General features: G+C 50.0%; 1 protein-coding gene across 2 annotated transcripts in view; it reads right to left on the bottom strand.

Moving 5' to 3' along the window:
* The window catches only part of ATRIP (ATR interacting protein), a 129,163-nt gene that overhangs the window by 30,253 nt on the left and 79,579 nt on the right, over positions 1-19,331 (bottom strand). For both annotated transcript variants that reach the window (XM_029599396.1, XM_029599395.1), the window contains exons 10-11: positions 8,886-9,028; positions 1,131-1,222 (exon numbers count right to left, since the gene is read on the bottom strand). In XM_029599396.1, the coding sequence (XP_029455256.1) occupies positions 1,131-1,222; positions 8,886-9,028 (235 nt within the window). The remainder of the gene's footprint in view (positions 1-1,130; positions 1,223-8,885; positions 9,029-19,331) is intronic.

Raw genomic sequence — 19,331 nt, 5'->3', positions numbered from 1 at the left:
AAAATAGCAGAGGAGACCCCAGCATGCTGTGAACGAGCGCGCGAAGATGAAGGCCTGCATGGGCCACAAGACGTGCTCTGTTCGCGGCAAAGATGAAGGCGCCGTTCGCGGCGAAGATGGAAGGCCCCCGTGTGCCACGAACGGAGTATGCTCCACTCGCGGCGAAGATAAAGGCCCCAGTGAGGGAGGGGAGGGTGAGAGAGAGCGAGCATGAGAGGTAAGAGCGCAGGGAGGGGGATGCTTGACGGTGGGTTTCAGAGAGAGGGAGCCTGTATGAGGAGATTGTGAAGGAGTGTGTTTGTGTGTGAGAGATTGGGAGCTCGTGTATGAAAAAGGGATCAAGGGTGCTAGCCTGTGTGAAGGGATTGTGTATGTGTGAGACAGAGCCTGTGTGAAGGGGTATGTGAGAGAGACATAGGTAGCCTGTGTGAGGATGTAAGTGTGAAAGAGAAAGGGAGCTTGTGTGGGTGTGTATGCAAGAGAGAGGGACCCTGTATGAGGGTGTGTGTATGTGTACTAGAGAGAAGGAGCGTGTGTGTGAGAGAGGGAGGGACAGAGGGAGCCTTGTGAGGGGCAGTACTGGCAAGGGTTTCAAACTCTGGGACTGGCAATAGAGTGGAAGGGGTTGAGCCTAGAGGTGGAGGGGAGAGATACTGGCAGGTGGAGGAGTTGGGGGCTGACAGGGCATAGTGGCCAGGGGAGTAGGAAGAGCGAGTGGGACACTCTCTTACAGTGAATTTCTAAGGAAATTCTGCATCTCTAAGTAATAACTTTTTTCTGTATTAATTTAAAATGTAATTACTTAAAGACCGGCATGTAAATTGTGTTATTTTGACCAATATAAAGTTTGCATAATTTTAAGTTTTTGTGTGCAGAATTCCCCCAGGAGTAAACAGTAATGAAGGGGTGTAAGAGGAACAGAGAGAGTTGAGGGGAGGGTGTACAGTTCTTACAAGAGGAGACTAACAGACACACACATGGCACAAGTAACATTTCTCACTTTTCAAAGTGCTTTCACTATATAATGACTCGATTCACAATCTCACGTGTGTAGAACTTGCCTTCCCTAACAAACAATCAGACACAAAATTATTGGGTTTAATACATTTAAGGAATCTGATTTTGTTTACCTCGTGTTCTAGGAGAAGCCAAAGCATTTCAGAAGCCAATTTATCTGGCCTTGAAGTGATATACAGGTACAAAGCACGGAACACACAGGTTTCTGAAAGAATAAAAATGTATTTTATTCCAGAATTCATCTTTTTTGTCTTGAGCAGGCAGTTTCCCTTCTGCTTCTTTGGGTTTCTGGTTGAATAAGAATCAGCGCTAATATTCTGGTGTCATACATCTGCATTTGCAAAAACCTGGGGAATTATCCCTTTTCTTTTATTTTTTTAATCCCACACCAAAGTACCTAGTCTGGACACTATAGTAACTGTACTTAGCGGGGGGTGGACAGAACGGGACCTGCACAGGCTTCTTCCAAAACCCTGCAATCATGGGTCTGTATTCAGCCACTAGATGCCACCCTTAAGCCAGGGGTGCTCAAAACTGTCCTCAGGCCGCCACCCCCCTCCTCCAGCCAATCAGTTTTTAGGATCTCGCTAATGAATATGCCTGGGATTTACTTGCATATACTACCTCCTATGCATGCAAATATTTCTCATACATATTCATTAGGGATATCCTGAATAACTGATTTGGGAGGGGAGGGGGTGTCCCCGAGGACCAATTTGAGCACCCCTGCCTTAAACAATGATCTTGACTGCCCCTTCCCTCCACCTTGCAGGGCTGCAAACACTGCTTCCACAGCATCCCCGGCTCCAGCCAATACAGGGAGTCAAGCACCCAACTTGAGGATCAGACCAAGGACCTTTTACATACTGGCCCATAATTCATCATGCTGAAGGTAACTTTCAAAGTAATTCCTGCAATAAAAAGCGTTTTGCCTACATAAATTGGCTGTCCGAAACTGCTCCCCCTAAATATGGCTAAAATAGTCTGTGTGCTGCAGAATGTCACATTAGCCAGATCTGAGGCGTTTCTGGGATTATGTTTGGGTTAGGGGTGGAAAAATGCAGACACAGACTGCATTTTCAAATCCGTGTGCACTTTTGAAAGAAGATTCTGTCCACTCACAAGCAGGTGTAAGCGATGGTGCACAATTTGTAGTCATGGCAGTTTTCAAAGGGAAATTCTGTGTGCACTTTCGCTTTGAGAACAGGTGCAAAGCCGTGGTAAAACGTCCACACGGTGTGACCTCGCTCGCTTAACTACGTGGGCGTTAATATGCATACTTGTTTTCTGCACATGGGCAATCAGCGTAGAGCGGGCAACAAACATTTGTTCAATTTTGAATGCTCGCAGACAGTGGCTAGACAGATTTGTAGCTTTCTTCTATGTATATTTGCTTTACAGAAACTGAAAATAAGCAAGGCAGTCAAACAATCTTCCTTACAACTAAAAATAACAGCAAGAGCAATTTGTACTATAATTTCTGTTAAAAAAAAAAGAAAAGTGGTGTAACGCAGTGTTGTAATAGTCTTCTTCCTCATTAACAAAGTCGTGCTTTAAAGAGCAAGCAGAACTGGACCAGGGCTTGCTGAAAAGGATCAGTTGTTTTGTACGTGATGGTATCCCTCTTGAGATGCCATCACACTTTGTACTCTGCTCAGGCAGCGCAGAACCTATCATAATGGTAAAAGCAGACAAAAGTACTGCCCTGCAGAATGTGAATCATAGTTTGTGCTATTTAGCTTTCCTCTCCCTTCAGTCCTCTTCTGACATTCCTGCCTGGGAACCATTTGCAACATTTCCAGCATCCTCTCCAGATCAGTATTATCTATCTACAGAACTCACTCCATCCATGTGGATGCTGGGTTAGGGCCCTTCACCCATAAGGCTGAAAAGTCTTTGGAAAGTGTAAAAAAACATCTTTTGCCAATAAATAGTGTTTTAGGAAAAAAAAATAGCATGTTCTAAAAATGAACACCAAAAATAAAGTTTGGCAAATGTTATAGCAGCCTTTGTAAAAAGGAAAATTGGTTCTTACCTGCTAATTTTTGTTCCTGTAATACCACAGATCAGTCCAGACAAGTGGGTTTATTCATTCCTACCAGCAAATGGAGGCAGAAGACAAAACTTTAGGCACTGCTACATATCTCAGAGTGCCACCTGCAGTCCCTCAGTATTGATCTGTACTCAAGCCAAGATAATTTAACAATAGGGCGGAGCCCCTGGGATGGATACCCCTGAACTGGATAACCACCAACCACAGTCAACAGTGAAACTCTAGAACATGTTAACAAATTCAACATAGCTTTGAAAACCATCTTTGTGTGAGCCTAAAGGCCCAGCAGCCGAACCAGCAGTTTTTCGGCACAGATCCCAAGGGTGGGCCTCTGGCCTGATCTGTGGTATTACAGGAACAAAAATTAGCAGGTAAGAACCAATTTTCCTTTCCTGAACATACCCAGATCAACCCAGACAAGTGGGATGTACCAAAGCTACCCTAAACTGGGCGGGAACCCAAAAGACCCACTCTCAGCACACTCTCACCAAAGGCATGCACATCCAATCGGTAATGCTTGGTGAAAGTGTGAGATATGTAGGACCAAACTGCGGCCCTACATATCTCCTGAGGAGACACCAGTTGACGCTCGGCCCACGACAACTCCTGAGCGTGAGTGGAATAAACTTTAAGCCCCACTGGCACTGCGCAGCCCTTAGAAACATACGCCGAGCAAATTGTTTCTTTCAATCAGCGAGCTAAAGAAGCTTTAGACGCTTTCTCTCCCTTTTTTGATCCCCCCGAATAGCACAAAAAGATGATTAGATCGATGGAAAGAGTTGGTGATCTTCAAATAACGCAACAGGGCACATCACACATCCAAAAGATGAAGAGTCCGTCCCATAGAGGAATCTTGGGACCAGACCAGAAATCCTGGTGACTCCATTGTCTGATTCACATGAAAGGCAGAAACCACTTTAGGGAGAAAAGAAGGCAACATCCGTAAGGAAACTGTGTCAGACAATATCCGCAGGAAAGGATCACGCCACGAAAGAGCCTGCAACTCCGAGATCAGTCTGGCCGAGCAAATTGCTACCAAAAAGACAGTCTTCAAGGAGAGAATCTTTAATGATGCTCGAGCCAAAGGTTCAAAGGGATTCTCGCAGAGAATTCGTAACACTAAGTTAAGATTACACTCTGGACACACCTTCCGTAGAGGGGGACGCAGATGCTTAACAACCCTCAGAAAACGCACAACATGAGGGTGTGAAGCCAGAGACTTGCCCTACACCGTCCCTCAGAGGCAACCCAGAGCTGAGACCTGGATCCTAAGTGAGCTAAAGGCCAACCCCTTGGACAAGCCATGCAGCAAATAGCCAAGATGTGCGGGACGGAAACCCACAGCGGGTCCAAATCCTGTCACCCACACCAGGAGTCAAAAACCTTCCACACTCTGGAACAGGCCAGGGAAGTAGCCAGCAGTCAAGCATGAAGGAGGGTAGCAATAATTGGTTTCGAATACCCCTTCAGGCGCAACCGCCACCTCTCAAAAGCCAGGCTGTGAGACAAAAGCGATCTGCCCGATCCAAAAATATGGGACCTTGCCGCAGAAATCCCTGCAAGTGAGCTAGACGCAGTGGCTCATCCACTACTGCCAGATGTAACAGATCTGCGAACCACGGACATCGCGGCCACTCCGGAGCCACGAGAATGAGTGAACCCGGATGAGCCTCTATCCGCCTGAGCACCTGAGCTGTAAGGGGCCACAGAGGGAAAACATATAGAAGGATTCTAGCAGGCCATGTACACACTAGAGCATCGAGACCCACCGCCCCAGTCTCTCTCTGGCGACTGAAGAACCTCTCCATCTTGGCATTGGATCTTGTTGCCATGAGGTCCAGCTGAGTAGTCCCTCAATGGGCACAAATGTGATTCCAGGCTTCCGCAGAAAGTTCCCACTTCCCTGAGTTCAACTGATGCCAGCTGAGATAATCCGCTTGGATGTTGTCCACTCCTGCGACGTGTGAGGCAGCAAGACCTTCGAAATGGAGTTCTGCCCATCCGAACAAGAGCAGAGTCTCCCGGGCCACAGCATGACTCTTGGTCCCCCCCTGGCGGTCGATGTATGCCACCGTCGAGTTGTCTGAAAACACTCTTACCATTCGGTCGCAGTCCAAGGGCAGAAACACTTGAAGGGCCCTGTGCACTGCCCGTGTCTTCAGTCGATTGATGGACCATGACCATTCCAACACCAACCAGATGCCCTGTGCTGACCTGCCCAGCCACACTGCTCCCCAGCCGAGACTGGCATTCGTGGTCACCACCACCCAATCCAGGACTTCGAGGGACATTCTTTTCTCCAGATTGCTCCTTGTCATCCACCACGCCAGACTGGACCTAGCCTCTTTTGATAGGGGTAGTGGCAGAAAATACTGTTCCGATAGGGGGCTCCAGCGGAACAACAATGCCTTCTGCAGGGGGCACATATGAGTGAACGCCCATGGCACCAGCTCCAACATTGAAGCCATCGATCCCAGAACCTGTAGATAGTCCCAGACTTTGGGAACCGGAAGGTGAAGCAGGCAATCTGAGTTTGGATCTTGACCATCTTGTCCGCAGGGGAACACTCTTCCCTGATAAGTTTCAAAATGGGTGCCCAAGTACTCCAGGACCTGAGAAGGAACCAAATGACTTCGGCAGATTGATGATCCACCCAGCGACTCCAGTAGAGAACACACCCGGAGCACTGACCGTGAGCACTCCACCTGCGACTTTGTCCAGATAGGGATGCACCAGAATCCCATCCTTCCTTAGGGTGGCGCTACGACCACCATCACTTTCGTGAAGGTATGAGGAGCTGTGGCAAGGCCGAAGGGAAGGGCCCGAAACTGAAAATGCTGACCCAGCACCTTGAAACGGAGAAACCTCTGGTGGTCCTGGCGAAAGGGGATATGCAGATAGGCCTCAGTGAGATCCAGAGAAGCCAAAAACTCTCCTTTTCAGACCACTGCGATCATGGTACGCAACATCTCCATCTGAAAGCATGGTACCTTCAAACTCCAGTTGACCTGCTAGAGATCCAGGATGGGTTGCAAGGTGCCCTCCTTCTTTGGCACCACGAAATAAATGGATTACCTTCCTTGCCCTTGCTCCAAAACTGGAACCAGGACTACAACTTCCAGATTTAATAACTTTTGGAGGGTCCCCTCGATGGCAGCTCTTTTGCTTTAGGAAAGACAGTGCGACTCCAGAAAGGCCGACCTGAGAGGGTGAGAAAACTCTAAGGCGTAACACCCACTGATCGGAGGTGATCTTAGTCCACTCCTCGTAAAACCGGGAAGACTTGAGTCCGCCCGTTCCCTGAATGGACTAACCTCTAGAAGTCTTTCCGGGACCTCGAAAGGACTGCTGTCTCCCTGAGGGCTGTCGTGACGTTGAAGATCCGGCGGACCTGCCTGAGCGAAAACGTCTCGCCTCTCAAAAAGGGGATCGAGAGGAAAATGGCTTCCATGCCACCTTCTTATCCTCCGGCAGCCTGTTGCCCCTGGTCTCTCCCAGAGACTTCATGAGCTGGTCGAGGTCCTCCCCAAACAAAAATTTGCCCTTAAAAGGAAGGTTACACAGCTATGACTTGGACAAGAGATCCACCAACCAATTGCACAGCCACAACATTTGTCTTGCCACCACCACCGAAAGCATGCTACGCACTGTAGTCCGCACAAGGTTATATAAGGCATCGGCCATATACTCAACCCTCGCCTTGAGGCGGGCTGCCTGGAGTGGTGACAGCGTCCCTGCGGAAGACTGCTCCTGAGATTTCTGGATCCAACATAAATAGGCGCGCTGCATCAGACGGACACAGAATGCCATTCAGAGCCCCGTTTAAGCTGTACGTCTAGCTTCCGATCCTGCACGTCCTTCAGAGCAGCCACCCCGGCGACCGGAATTGTGGTTTTCTTGTTGACCGCTGATATGGCGACATCCACCTTTGGGATTTTGAGGGAATCCAAATGATCCTGCAGCAATGGATAAAGCTTTGCCATTGTTCTTCCCACTTTCAAGCCGGAGTCCGGGAAGTCCCACTCCTGGTTGATCAGCTTCTGGATCTTCTTAGGAATGGGGAAGGTGCTGGGGGGTTTCCATAGCCTGTCCAACACCGGATTAACCCCCTCGCTATCTGATTCCTCCAGGGAGAGCTTCACCCACAATTCCTCCAGCACCTAGGAGATAAGGGGTCTCAACTCCTCCCTCTTGAACAGGCGGACCACGTGTGGGTCGTCGCCCTCAGCTTCGGGTCCCCCTCACAGGCCCCCTGATTATCTTTAGGGCCATCCGGATCCTGGGGATGCCCCGCATCCGGGCCAGCATCCAGGTCCTCCGCCGGAGACAAGCCACCCTCATCCTGAGGGTCATCAGAATTCTCCGAATCCCTGGTATGTGCACCCAGGCACACTGAACGGGGTCCCCAAGGCTGCCCCCACGATCTCGCAGTCCGACGGGTCACCCTTCAGTCTCTTAGCGGAGTCTGAGGGCCTGTCCTTAACACGCCTCTTCCCAGCTTCCCTAGACAGGAAAGCCTCATGGAGCAAAAGGACAAATTTGGGCACGAAGCCCCTCTGGTCCCCCGAGGGCCCTTCTGGGCTGTTGGGATCCGGCCCAGACGCACCCTCCGCATGCTGCTGGACTGTGGGGGATAAAGCGGGGGGGAGGGGGGATCTCCGGAGCCCTGGGATTGAGCCCCTTTTCCCAACTCCCCATCCGTGGGGAAGGTCCGCGGGCCTGAGATCCTCCTGCGGTCCGCACTGACCGTGAAGACCTCCGTTTTGTAGACTTGGTCGAAGTACCCTCCCCCCCTGCACACTCCGTGCAAAGGGAGAGGGGGTTGAGATAGGCAGACCAGACTCTGCAGGGCCATCAGTAATTCCGATTTAAAAAAAACCTTCATGCGCTGGATTCACGAGGAGGGAGGGGCGCACCACGTGGCCGCCGCAGAGCAGCAGCTAGAGGGCGCACCGCTGACGCTGAGGGAAATGTGTGCGGGCGCCGCTGTAAAAGACACACAAGAAGGGGCACTTTCCCCCAGCTGGGGGCACCCTCCTGTGGCGGCAAAGTCGATCCCTCCCCCCTGCACAGCCCGGATCCTTCCCGGCCGACCCTCGACGATCCCGCTGAGCAGGCCGCCTGACAGACAGCCCAGGCACTCAGCCTGAGCTGCCACTGCTGCTGAGTCTCCTAGCTTTCCCTTTATTTATTTTTTTAAAGGAACCCCAGGCTAAAACCTGCCAGGGGTATTCAAACCCCACCTTCACCCCCCTCCCCCCCCCCGTTTGCCCGGCTCAACCTGAGGGATGGCCCTCAATAGGAACCTGGCACCTCGGGGAGCAGAAACCTTCCAAACACCATATCAGTCAAGACTGCAGGTAAACACCTCTATCATCTGCTGGAGGAAGAGAAATACTGAGGGACTGTAGGTGGCACACTTGGTTATGTAGCAGTGCCCTAAGTTTTGTCCTCTGCCTCCATCTGCTGGTAGGAATGATTAAACCCACTTGTCTGGACTGATCTGGGTATGTTCAGGAAACAGCTGCTACATGAGTACATACTTGGCTCCTGCTATGTGGTCAACACGAGGCTAATTTCCACCCAGAGGACCAAGGGGAGTGAGAGAGGTCTGTGAGAATCTTCTCCCCAGACCTGGAAGCAAAGACTGAGTGCAAGTAAAATTCTACAAATATTCCTGGGTTTCTTCTCGTATTACTAATTAGCAGTTTTTGTTACTGAAACTACTATTCAACATCACTAGTTTATGTTGCTTCCTACACAATTCAGAGGCATTGCATGAATGACATTCACCACTGAAAACACTGCTGCCTACCTGAGTGGGACAAGAGTTGAGCAGTCAGCTTTGGGTGGTCAGTACAAATAGCCAGCAGCTGCACTGTCAGACGGACAGCAGACAGAGAGGAATCAGGAGAAAGACAGCGCCACAACACTGTGCTGCTGACAAGTTTCTGGAAACTTAAACATGAAAGATCAGATCATTAGAAGGTCTTCAGATTAAACACTATGGGGACAATAACTGAACTGCCTGCACTGCTGCAAACAACATAGGTAGTTTATAACAGCAGGATTTGCACCAACAATCAAAGCAAATCCCGCTTGATCAATGTCAACGCGCCTGCTTTTCTTCTGTGGGGCGAGGAAACAGATCCTCATATTGAACATCCATTTTCCTAAAGCGTGCACAGCCACAGCTCTACTGAGTGCCTGATTCTTTGAGCACTGGGGATGCACGGTTTTCCCTGGTACGTCCTCCTTAATGCGACAGCTCATTAAAATACAGGATTGCGCGCCCAGGGGAGGTGAACGTGCACATGTTAGGAAAAGGGGCGCTCAGTAGAAGTGCCTTGTGCATCGACCCCCTCTGAGCAAGGGATGTTTACCTGCATGGTTGAAACAGACCTCTATTTGTCCCCTGCTGAAAAAGTCAACTCTTGACCCATTTGGTCACTTTCCTTCTTATCAAAAACTGAGTCGGTCGAATTATCGCAATTAGATTACATTGATGACCGTGCACTGTTAGATCCACAGCAATTTGGATTTAGAAAAAATTTCAATACGGAAAATCACTACAATGCATGCCATTGAATTGTCAATAGGTTTTATCTATATTAAGTGCACTTAAACATGAATAAGGGGGTTTTGAAAATTGCTATGATATTGTGTTACATTTACACGCATAACTCCTTTAAAAATTCTCCTAAAGGGTAGATTTAAAAAAAATATGCACGTGCCTCCATGTGCACGTGCTACCCGGCGCACACAAACGGAAGTGCAATTTTATAACATGACCGCGCCGGCGCATGCATGTCATAAAATCTGGGGGGGGGGGGGAGATTTGCCCAGATTACGTGCGGCGACAAGATCAGGCCTTCCCCAATTCCCTCCCAGTCCACTCCAATTAAGGAGATGACTGGAAGGGAACTTTCCTACCCCCTACCTACCCTCCCCCTCCCCTCGCCCTTTGAAGGTCCTACTTTTTTTTTTATTATCTTTAATTTCCAAACTTCCGCCAGTTGGCGTAAGTTGCCTGCCGGCGCACGATCCCCTGGCACAGAGGTAAATGGCCACTGTGCCGGCGGCCTCTAGATCTAGGTCCGCCCCCACCCCCGGGACCGCCCCTTGGAAGAAGCCTGGCTCTTGGGCGCATAACAGGGGTTAAGGGCGCAGCTGGACCTCTTCTAAAATATGCGCGTAACCCCCGTTTTCCCTGCGCATAGGGGATTTAAAATCAGGCCTTAAGTGAATAATACATTTAAGTAGTAGTAATAAAAGTAGCTGCAAATTTCACATTGAATGTGTCTTAGTATTTTCAATGACAAAAATACTGGTTCAGAGCTGGAGCACTTTTTGCATTGCAGGGAACAGCCGATAAATCTTCAAGTCTAAGACATGGGGGAAAGGGAATGGATGTTCAGTTGCATATGGAAATTTGATGCCCAGCTACCCAAAGAGAACAAATCTTGACTGGAAGGACCATTTTGGTTTTTATCTGCCACCATGGAGAACAAACATTCCAAACCTACTATTCCATCAGCAGTCCACGTCCAGACAATATAATGTTAATGATGGACTGACAGCCATATCATTGTTCTGTAAATCTCCTCCAGGGAGATCTTAGAATGGCAACTGATGTTGCTATGGATCAAACATGGCGGGCCTTGATATGCTCTTCAAATGCACACACAGGCAGAGAAGGGCAGGCAGAATTATTGGGAAAAAACAGCAGGAGGCAGTGAGGGCAGTTAGATAAGCAAAGGCCCAAAGTGAGAAGAAAATTGCCCAGTCAATAAAGGAGATGAAACAGTCCTTAATTATATAAGGGAGAAATCCACCCACCTCCTGACCCACCAAAGCACAAATGGGTAAGATAAAGTTGGAAATGTGATCTGGAAAGAGGAGGACAAACAGAAGTCTTAAATAAGCTCTCTCAGAAGAAGGGGAAGCTGATGGATCTAAGGCAGGAAATGGCATTAATAAAATGTGAAATGATTACAAACCCATTTACAGAGGGGGCAGCACTTTAATAAATTATAAAAATTAGAGTGGATAAGACCCTGGGTCCTGATGGAATACATCCCAGGATACTACCAGAAGTAAAAATAATACGCTGATTGTATCCTTTGCAACTCTGTTCAACTCGTCCTTGATAGCAGGGAAGATTCTGAGGAACTAAAGGAAAGTGAATGCCATCTCACTGCTCAAAAATGAAGACATGAAGGAGGCGAGCAGTTACAGTTCTGTTAAATTTCAGTAGTGGGAAAAACTATGAAAACAATATTAAAGAAAAACAATAGCGTTGCACTTTGAAAAAATACAGGATGAGTGAGTGTGTATGTATGAGTTTTTCTTTTTTTTTGGGGGGGGGAGGGGGGGGGGGGAGGGAGGGAGGGAGGGAATAAGGCAAGGCCCAGAGGCATACATTACCATCATTTTACAATGTCTGAAAGCTATGTAAGTGAAATTAGTGAATAAGGTTTATTGAGACAATCTTGCTTGTGATTTCTATACGGGTGCTATTCTACTAGGTATACATTTTGTTGTAATGTTCTCCATGTCATAATAAATAGTCATCTAAAAAATAAATGAGTACAGGATTCCAGTCAACATATGATTCTGCTAAAACAAGTGGTAGCCCAGCTTGTTTATTATTTTCTTTGCCGAACAGCATCAAAAGCCTTACTTAAGTCCAGATTAGGCAATGTCTGCTGCACCTCCCTGATCCATTTCTTTTGTCACCTCGTTAAAGAACTGAATCGAGTGTGTCTGATAGACTCTTCCCTTTGTGAACTCCTGCTGTTTCAAGGCACTGCGCTGTTTTTTTTCTCTTGGTTATTTTGCTCTTTACTTTGTCTATTTTTTTTTTCACTTTTCCTTTACGCATTCCTTTGCTCTTCCATTTCCTCCCCAGGCATTCTCCTCCCCAAAGGCATAGCAAGGGACTCCGACGCCCAGGGGTCCAATCTACTTATTTATTTATTAAAATCTTATATTCTGCAAATTCCTTGCACAAAGCGTTCAGTGTTGCCTCCCCCTGTGGCCCCCCCCCCCTCTCCCATCTTCCTCCCCTCATCAACTGCCAGTGCATCACCACATGGCACTACCGCGCGAGGTCCCTTCACTGGGGAGGGACGGGAGCCCCGCCAGCACGTCACCACATGGCACTGCCATGCAGGGCCAGAACTAACTTTTCTCCAGCCCTGGGCAAACAATTACTGGGCTGACCCCTCCTCATTCTGGTTTTCTTTTTCTTTAAACATTTAATTTTATTCTTTTACTAATCAGGGTTAGTGCAAGAGTATTAGGCATCCTAAGTGAATTTTACAGCTTTGTGTCCAGCATCCCCCCTACCACACAATTTCAAAATTATGCATTTATAATAAAAGATTTTACATGAAAAAACACACTCAAAGTAATCTTTTGAAATAAAAATATCACAACAGCATGTGTATTATATTTGCATGCACAGCTGTGCTGTCAAACAGAAAACCCTGCATAAAAGCCAGAAAGACATATGGTATTAGGTCTATTGTAACGCATGTTGGGTGTGGGCTTGATATTCAGAAAGCCATGAGCAAACTAAATTACAATTACAATATAATAAGCCTCCCATTCCAAAACAGCACTAACTACCAGCACTCAAACAGTTACCACCCTATGAAAAGGTGACCCTGCAAACATTACACCAGACCCTAAAACACCAATATACTTCCTATTAGGAAAACAGAACAAACCAAGCTTCTACAGACCCCTACATAGCAACGACACATTAGCAGAATATTTAACCTCAATTACACATGCAGAGCACAGACAGACTCTCACCAAATGCAGAATAAAGGATCACAAATTAGAACCAGCAATATGCAAACAAAAACCGAAATGGAAACCCCAAGAAGCCAGACTGTGTATAACAATGGGAAAACAGAACCACCATTCCTCAGGATAGAGCAGTTGGGAATTCGGCAGCGGAGCGGGCGGTGGTTTCTTGCTTCTGCCGGTGTCGAATTCTCAAGTGCTGCGGTCGCTTTCAGGATTTTCTGAGCGTAGGTGCTGGGGTTCTTGGCGGTATGCGGCGTGTAAGGGATCGAGCTGTTCAGCCGCCGGCGCGAGCGACTTCACGGTCTGTGCCTAGGTCGGGCTTTGAGCCAGGTGAGGCGACCCCAGCGTTGCTTCCTCCGGTGAGTACCCGTAGAGCCAGGGCCCGGGTGACCCCGCCAGCTGCGTGTGCCCCCGTCCCGCCCCCCGCTCCTCTCCCGTTACCCTCGGACTCTGGTGAGAGCGGGCCGGAGCCCGATGCCCCTAGCCCCCCCCCCCTCAGCCCCGGATCGCATTTCGGTTTAGCCTTGAGGGGTGCCCGGGAGGGTTCGGGGCCTCCCCCCGCCGCCAGCCTGGGCCCGGCCTTGCCGGCGCCTGGGGATTCCAGCCGGGGCGTCGTGCCCGAGCGCGCAGAGCCTGAAGCTGCCGGGGGGGGGGGGGGGGGCGGGGTTCAGCGAGCCGCCTTGCCTTATGCCCTGTGCCACCGGGCCGGCCCCGTGTTCCTCCGGTTCCCTCGGAGCGCGCGATAACCGGGGTGCCTCCCTGCCCCCCCCGGTCCTGGCCCCCTCGGGTTCAGCGGAAGCGGCGGGGCGGTTCGGTTCCCCGCCGCGGTAGGGGATATCCGGATCCTTGCTTCCCCACGAGCGGGGGCCTCCTACAGGGTTTCCTCGGGGTGTAGGGGCGGTGGTGCTGGACCCACCAGGGCGGGAGGGCAGGTTCGTGACGGCAGCGCGGCGACCATGCCTGCTGTGGTTAACCTTGGCACCCAGGGCCCGGGCCCGGTGCCCTCGGCGGCCATGATTGCGGAGGTTTTGGGGCACTTGGCACGGGCTGGGTACAACCTTGTTCCGGCGCCTGGGAAGGCCAGTGGTGTCAGTGACCCGGGTTTTGGAGGTTGGCGAGCGGCGCCCGGTCCCTCTTTGGTCGACCGCGCCTTCCCTGCGGCAGGTGTTGCGGAGGCATGTTGGCCACGCGATGGCCTAGGCGCGGTTGGCGGCGATACGGTTGCCTACGGCAGGGCCCATGGAAGTGGGCCTGCTGGTGCGGTTGGGGGTATACGGGGCCCAGGGGGACTTTTTTCAGCAGGTGCTGAGTATGACGACCTCCCGGGCCCGTCGAGCCGCGACGCGTGGAGGGAGAGAGAGGTGCCCGGACCCAGGAGTGTGGCGGACCAGCGGAGCGTGGCGGACCGGAGGACGCCGGCCGGAGGCAGCGCACTGTCTGCTGTGGCGAGTGGTGCAGTGCCGGATGTGAGGGATACGGTGGCATCTGGAGTTGAATCAGGTATGGGAAAGGAAGGGTCTCGGGGGACGGGTCATTTGGGAAAGAGAAAGGGGTCGCGGGAGGGTTCTAGCGCGAGTTCCTCCACATCTTCGTCTAGTTCCAGTTCGGAGGGCAGGAGCAGGTCCTTGGCGTTAGGGGAGGGCCCGAAATGGGATGTGGGGCACCCAGCGCTGGAATGTTTTGTCTTTGTTAGTGGCGGAAAACCCGAGCCAGATGTATTGTATTGTTTGCAATTTGAAGGGGCATTTCGGAAGGGGGGGGGGAATGCCCGTGTAGCGTGGGGGCTGCTACACGGGAAGGCCTAGAGAGCAAGAGGGGGCCGATGCTCAGGCCGCAAGCTTACCCTCGCCGGTGACGAGGCGGGGTGAGTGGGGGGGGTGGGGCAGAAGCTAGCTTACCATCGGGGCCGCGGTGGTAAGTGAAGAATGGCAAGCGGCGGAGGAAGCGGATGGGGGGAAGTTATTTGATGTTGTTTGAAATTATGTTAAGATTGTGGCTCGGGTTAGGGTTAATAAACTGCGGCCTTTATTTAATGCCATACTGTGGTCTTGTCTAGTTATTAAAGGGGCAAAAAGGGGGTGGGGGGTAATGAAATTAGGCGGGGCATGGACAAACGTCTCGTGTCCCTATGTTACAGTAAAATCGTACTAATAAAAGAATATTTTAAAACTAACAAATAGAATAACTTCTATTAATTGAAATCATATATATTTTTCTAAAATTTCCCAAGCACCAATAAAATATGTCAAAACAACACACATATCAAGGGAAGCTAACCAATTTGGCAGTGCAATAATAATGGGCGATTTCAATTACCACACTGAATCTATCTGTCCGATATACAACGAAACAAAGATGCACTTATGAACAATCACGACAAGAGGAAATGGCGAGAAAGCAAATGTTGCTTACCTGATGTAACAGGTGTTCTCACAGGACAGCAGGATGTTAGTCCTCACAAATGGGTGACATCGAGGATGGAGCCCACCACGGAAAACTTCTGTCAAAGTTTAAACAGAACTTTGACTGGCCCCTACTGGGCATGCCCAGCAAGGCACTGACCCTGCAGCCAGCAGGGGTCTCCCTTCAGTCTGATGTTCAAAGCTACAGGCAGTGCCTAGAAAGTAAAAACAAAACAAACCCAACACCGCGGGGTGGCGGGCGGGTTTCGTGAGGACTAACATCCTGCTGTCCTGTGAGAACACCTGTTACATCAGGTAAGCAACATTTGCTTTCTCACAGGACAAGCAGGATGGTTGTCCTCACAAATGGGTGAGTACCGAGCTGAGGATGTCCTGACTTGCACCAAATGCACCCAATGACGTGCAATAGGCACAACAACTGGGGTGGAATTTGGTAAAGGGCATCCGCACCCCACCGGGTAGGTGGAAGGGTGTTGGTACATCACGTTGGAAAAAGGTTACGCAAGACAGATTGGCCGAAGATGGAGTCCTGTCTTCCAGCTTTGTCCAAACAATAGTGGGCTGCAAAGGTATGGAGAGAACTCCAGGTTGCAGCTTTGCAGATGTCAGGAAGCGGCACCGATCGAAGGTGTGCCACTGACGTCGCCATGGCCCTCACAGAGTGTGCTTTCACACGGTCTTGAAAAGGAATGCCAGCTTGCTGATAGCAAAAGAAATGCAGTCCGCCAACCAGGAGGAAAGAGCCTGCTTACCCACAGGATGTCCTAACTTGTTAGGATGGAAAGAGACAAATAATTGAGTGCTCTTCCTGTGAGCAACTGTACGGTCTAGATAAAAAGCTAGAGCTCGTTTGCAGTCTAGGGTATGCAGAGTCTGTTCCCCGGAGTTGGAGTGGGGCCTGGGAAAAAAGATAGGTAGTATGATGGATTGATTAATATGAAACTCAGAAACTACCTTAGGTAAAAATTTAGGGTGAGTGCGGAGTACCGCCCGGTCCTGCAGGAGCTTAGTGTAAGGCGGATAGGTAACTAGGGCCTGTAATTCACTAACCCTGCGAGCTGAAGTGATAGCCAAAAGGAATAACACTTTCCATGTGAGATACTTTAACTCACAGGAGTGCAGAGGTTCGAAAGGAGGTTTCATTAGACGACCAAGAACCAGATTAAGGTCCCAGGATGGGGCCGGAGGCCGTAAGGGTGGCTTCAGATGGAGCAAGCCTTTAAGAAAACGTGTTACTAGGGGTTGTACCGAAATAGGGACACCCTGTACACCTTTATGGAAGGCGGCTACCGCACTGACATGCATCCTAATGGAAGAGGTTTTAAGACCTGATTCAGAGAGATGCCATAAATAGTCCAAGAATTTGGAGATTGGACAGGAAAGGGGATCAAGGGACTGAGAAGTGCACCATGATGTGTACCTTTTCCATTTGTATGAGTAAGACTTTCTTGTGGAAGGCTTTCGTGAAGCTATCAGGACTCGAGAAACGGAATCTGAAAGGTTGAAAGGCTGAAGGACTAACCTTTCAACATCCATGCCGTCAGGGACAAGGCTTGGAGGTTGGGATGGAGGAGGCATCCGTCGTTTTGAGTGAGCAGATGCGGGTCCTTTCCCAGAGGAATGTGCCTGCGGATGGAGAGATCCTGGAGTATTGGAAACCATACTTGGCGTGGCCAGTAAGGTGCTATCAGGATCATGGTTCCTCCGTCCTGGCGTAGCTTCACGAGAGTCTTTGACACAAGAGGAAGTGGAGGGAATGCGTAGAGCAGACCGGTTGTCCACTTGAGGGAGAATGCATCCCTCGGCCGAGAGTGCTGGCTCCGAATGAGAGAGCAGTAATCGTCCACTTTGTGGTTCTGAGGGGACGCAAAGAGGTCTATGCGGGGAGAACCCCACTTGTGAAACAGAGAGGTCGCTACCAGAGGATCGAGTGACCACTCGTGTGGTTGGAAGACACGGCTCAGCTGGTCTGCTAATACGTTGTCTACTCCCGGCAAGTAAGTGGCCCTGAGGTACATGGAGTGGGAGAGGGCTTCCGCCCAGATCTGCGCAGCTTCCTGACACAGAAGGAAGGAGCCTGTGCCTCCCTGCTTGTTTATGTACCACATGGCCACTTGGTTGTCCGTCTGGATTAAGATTATCTGATGAAAGAGATGATCTTTGAAAGTGCGGAGCGCATAGCGGATTGCTCGAAGTTCCAGGAAATTGATCTGGTGTTCGGCTTCCTCGTTGGACCATAACCCTTGGGTTTGAAAGTTGTCCACATGGGCTCCCCAACCGATGTGAGAAGCGTCGGTGGTTAGGATTACTTGCGGATCCGGTGGAAGAAAGGGTAAGCCCTGAAGGAGGTTGACCTGAGTCGTCCACCAGGTTAAGGATAGGCGCAGCGCTTGTGTGACTGTGACTATGGAGGACAGAGGCTGAAAAGCTTGAATCCATTGGTGTCATAGAGTCCATTGTGTTACTCTCATGGCTAGTCGGGTCATGGGAGTGACTTGAACCGAGGATGCCATGTGTCCTAGGAGAATGAGGAACTGGCGAGCCGAGGCTGTGTCTTGAGACTGGAGCTGGTGAGCTAGGGACATGAGAGTTTGGACCCGTTGAAGCGGAAGGTAGGCTTTTGCCTGTAAGGTGTCCAAGTCTGCCCCAATGAAAGATAAGGTTTGAGATGGGACGAAGCAAGATTTCTCGTAATTGACAAGAAACCCTAAGGAAAGGAGTGTGTTGATTGTCAATTGTAGGGAGGACCGGGCAATCTGAGGGGTGGAGGCCCTGATTAGCCAATCGTCCAGATAGGGGTATACGTGGACACCTTCCTTCCTGAGGAATGCTGCTACAACTACGAGGCATTTGGTGAAGACTCGTGGAGCAGATGCCAGACCGAAAGGTAGTACTCGGTATTGATAATGGTCGCGGCCTACTAGAAACCGCAGATATTTGCGATGGGATTGTGTTATCGCAATATGGGTATAAGCATCCTGTAGGTCGAGGGAGCATAGCCAATCCCCTTTTTGCAGCAGAGGGAGTAACATGCCCAGGGTTACCATCTTGAACTTTTCTTTTTGAAGGTACTTGTTGAGGGCCCGAAGGTCCAAAATTGGACGTAGCCCTCCTGACTTTTTTGGAATTAGGAAGTACCTGGAGTAAAATCCCTTGCCTCGTTGAGAGGGAGGGACAGGTTCTATAGCATTTGATTGCAAAAGAAGGGATACTTCCTGTTGTAATTGAGTCAAGTGGCTGGATAGACTCCACGCTTGAAGAGGCGGGGAGTCTGTCGGAAGAGTTATGAAATTGAGGTGGTAACCCTGTGCGATAATTGCCAGCACCCACTGGTCTGAGGTAATCCGTATCCAATGCTGTAAAAAGTGGCACAGACGACCCCCTACAGGGATGTGGGGGAGTGGGATATGGCATGTGCTCCGTGTCGGGAAGTCAAAGGCCTGCCGCAGGCCCGGGAGGTGGGGCTACAGCAGGTCTTTGTTTCCGAGGTTGGCGTAGCTGAGGTCTGGTGGAGGATCGAGCCGGACGAGGCCTAGTCGACGGAGGGTAATAACGACGTGGCCGAAAGAATGACTTTTTAGAGTCCTTCTTAGGTGGTGGTTTGGAGGATACCTCAGATGGAACAGACGAAAGTTGTTTCAACGTCTCGTGGTGATCCTTCAATTCCGCCACAATCTGTTGAATCTGTTCTCCGAACAGATTGTCCCCCAAGCAGGGTAAATCGGCTAGACGATCCTGGACCTCTGGGCGAAGGTTGGATGATTTTAACCAAGCCCAACGTCTGGCTGAGATGGCAGTAGCTGAGACTTTCGTGGAAGCATCGAAGATATCGTAGGCCATTCTGATCTCGTGCTTCCCAGCTTCAAATCCTTTGTGAAGGAGGGCTTGAAGCTGTGGCTGGTATTGGTCCGGTAATGTGTCAGCGTAGTCCTGCATCTGTTTAAGGATAGCTCTGTTGTATTGAGTCATATAAAGTTGGTATGAAGCTATGCGAGATATCAACATAGCCCCATGATACA

Source organism: Rhinatrema bivittatum, chromosome 4, assembly GCF_901001135.1.
Source record: "Rhinatrema bivittatum chromosome 4, aRhiBiv1.1, whole genome shotgun sequence".
In the NCBI taxonomy this organism is placed as follows: Eukaryota; Metazoa; Chordata; class Amphibia; order Gymnophiona; family Rhinatrematidae; genus Rhinatrema; species Rhinatrema bivittatum.
This window is presented reverse-complemented; position numbering and strand designations above follow the sequence as displayed.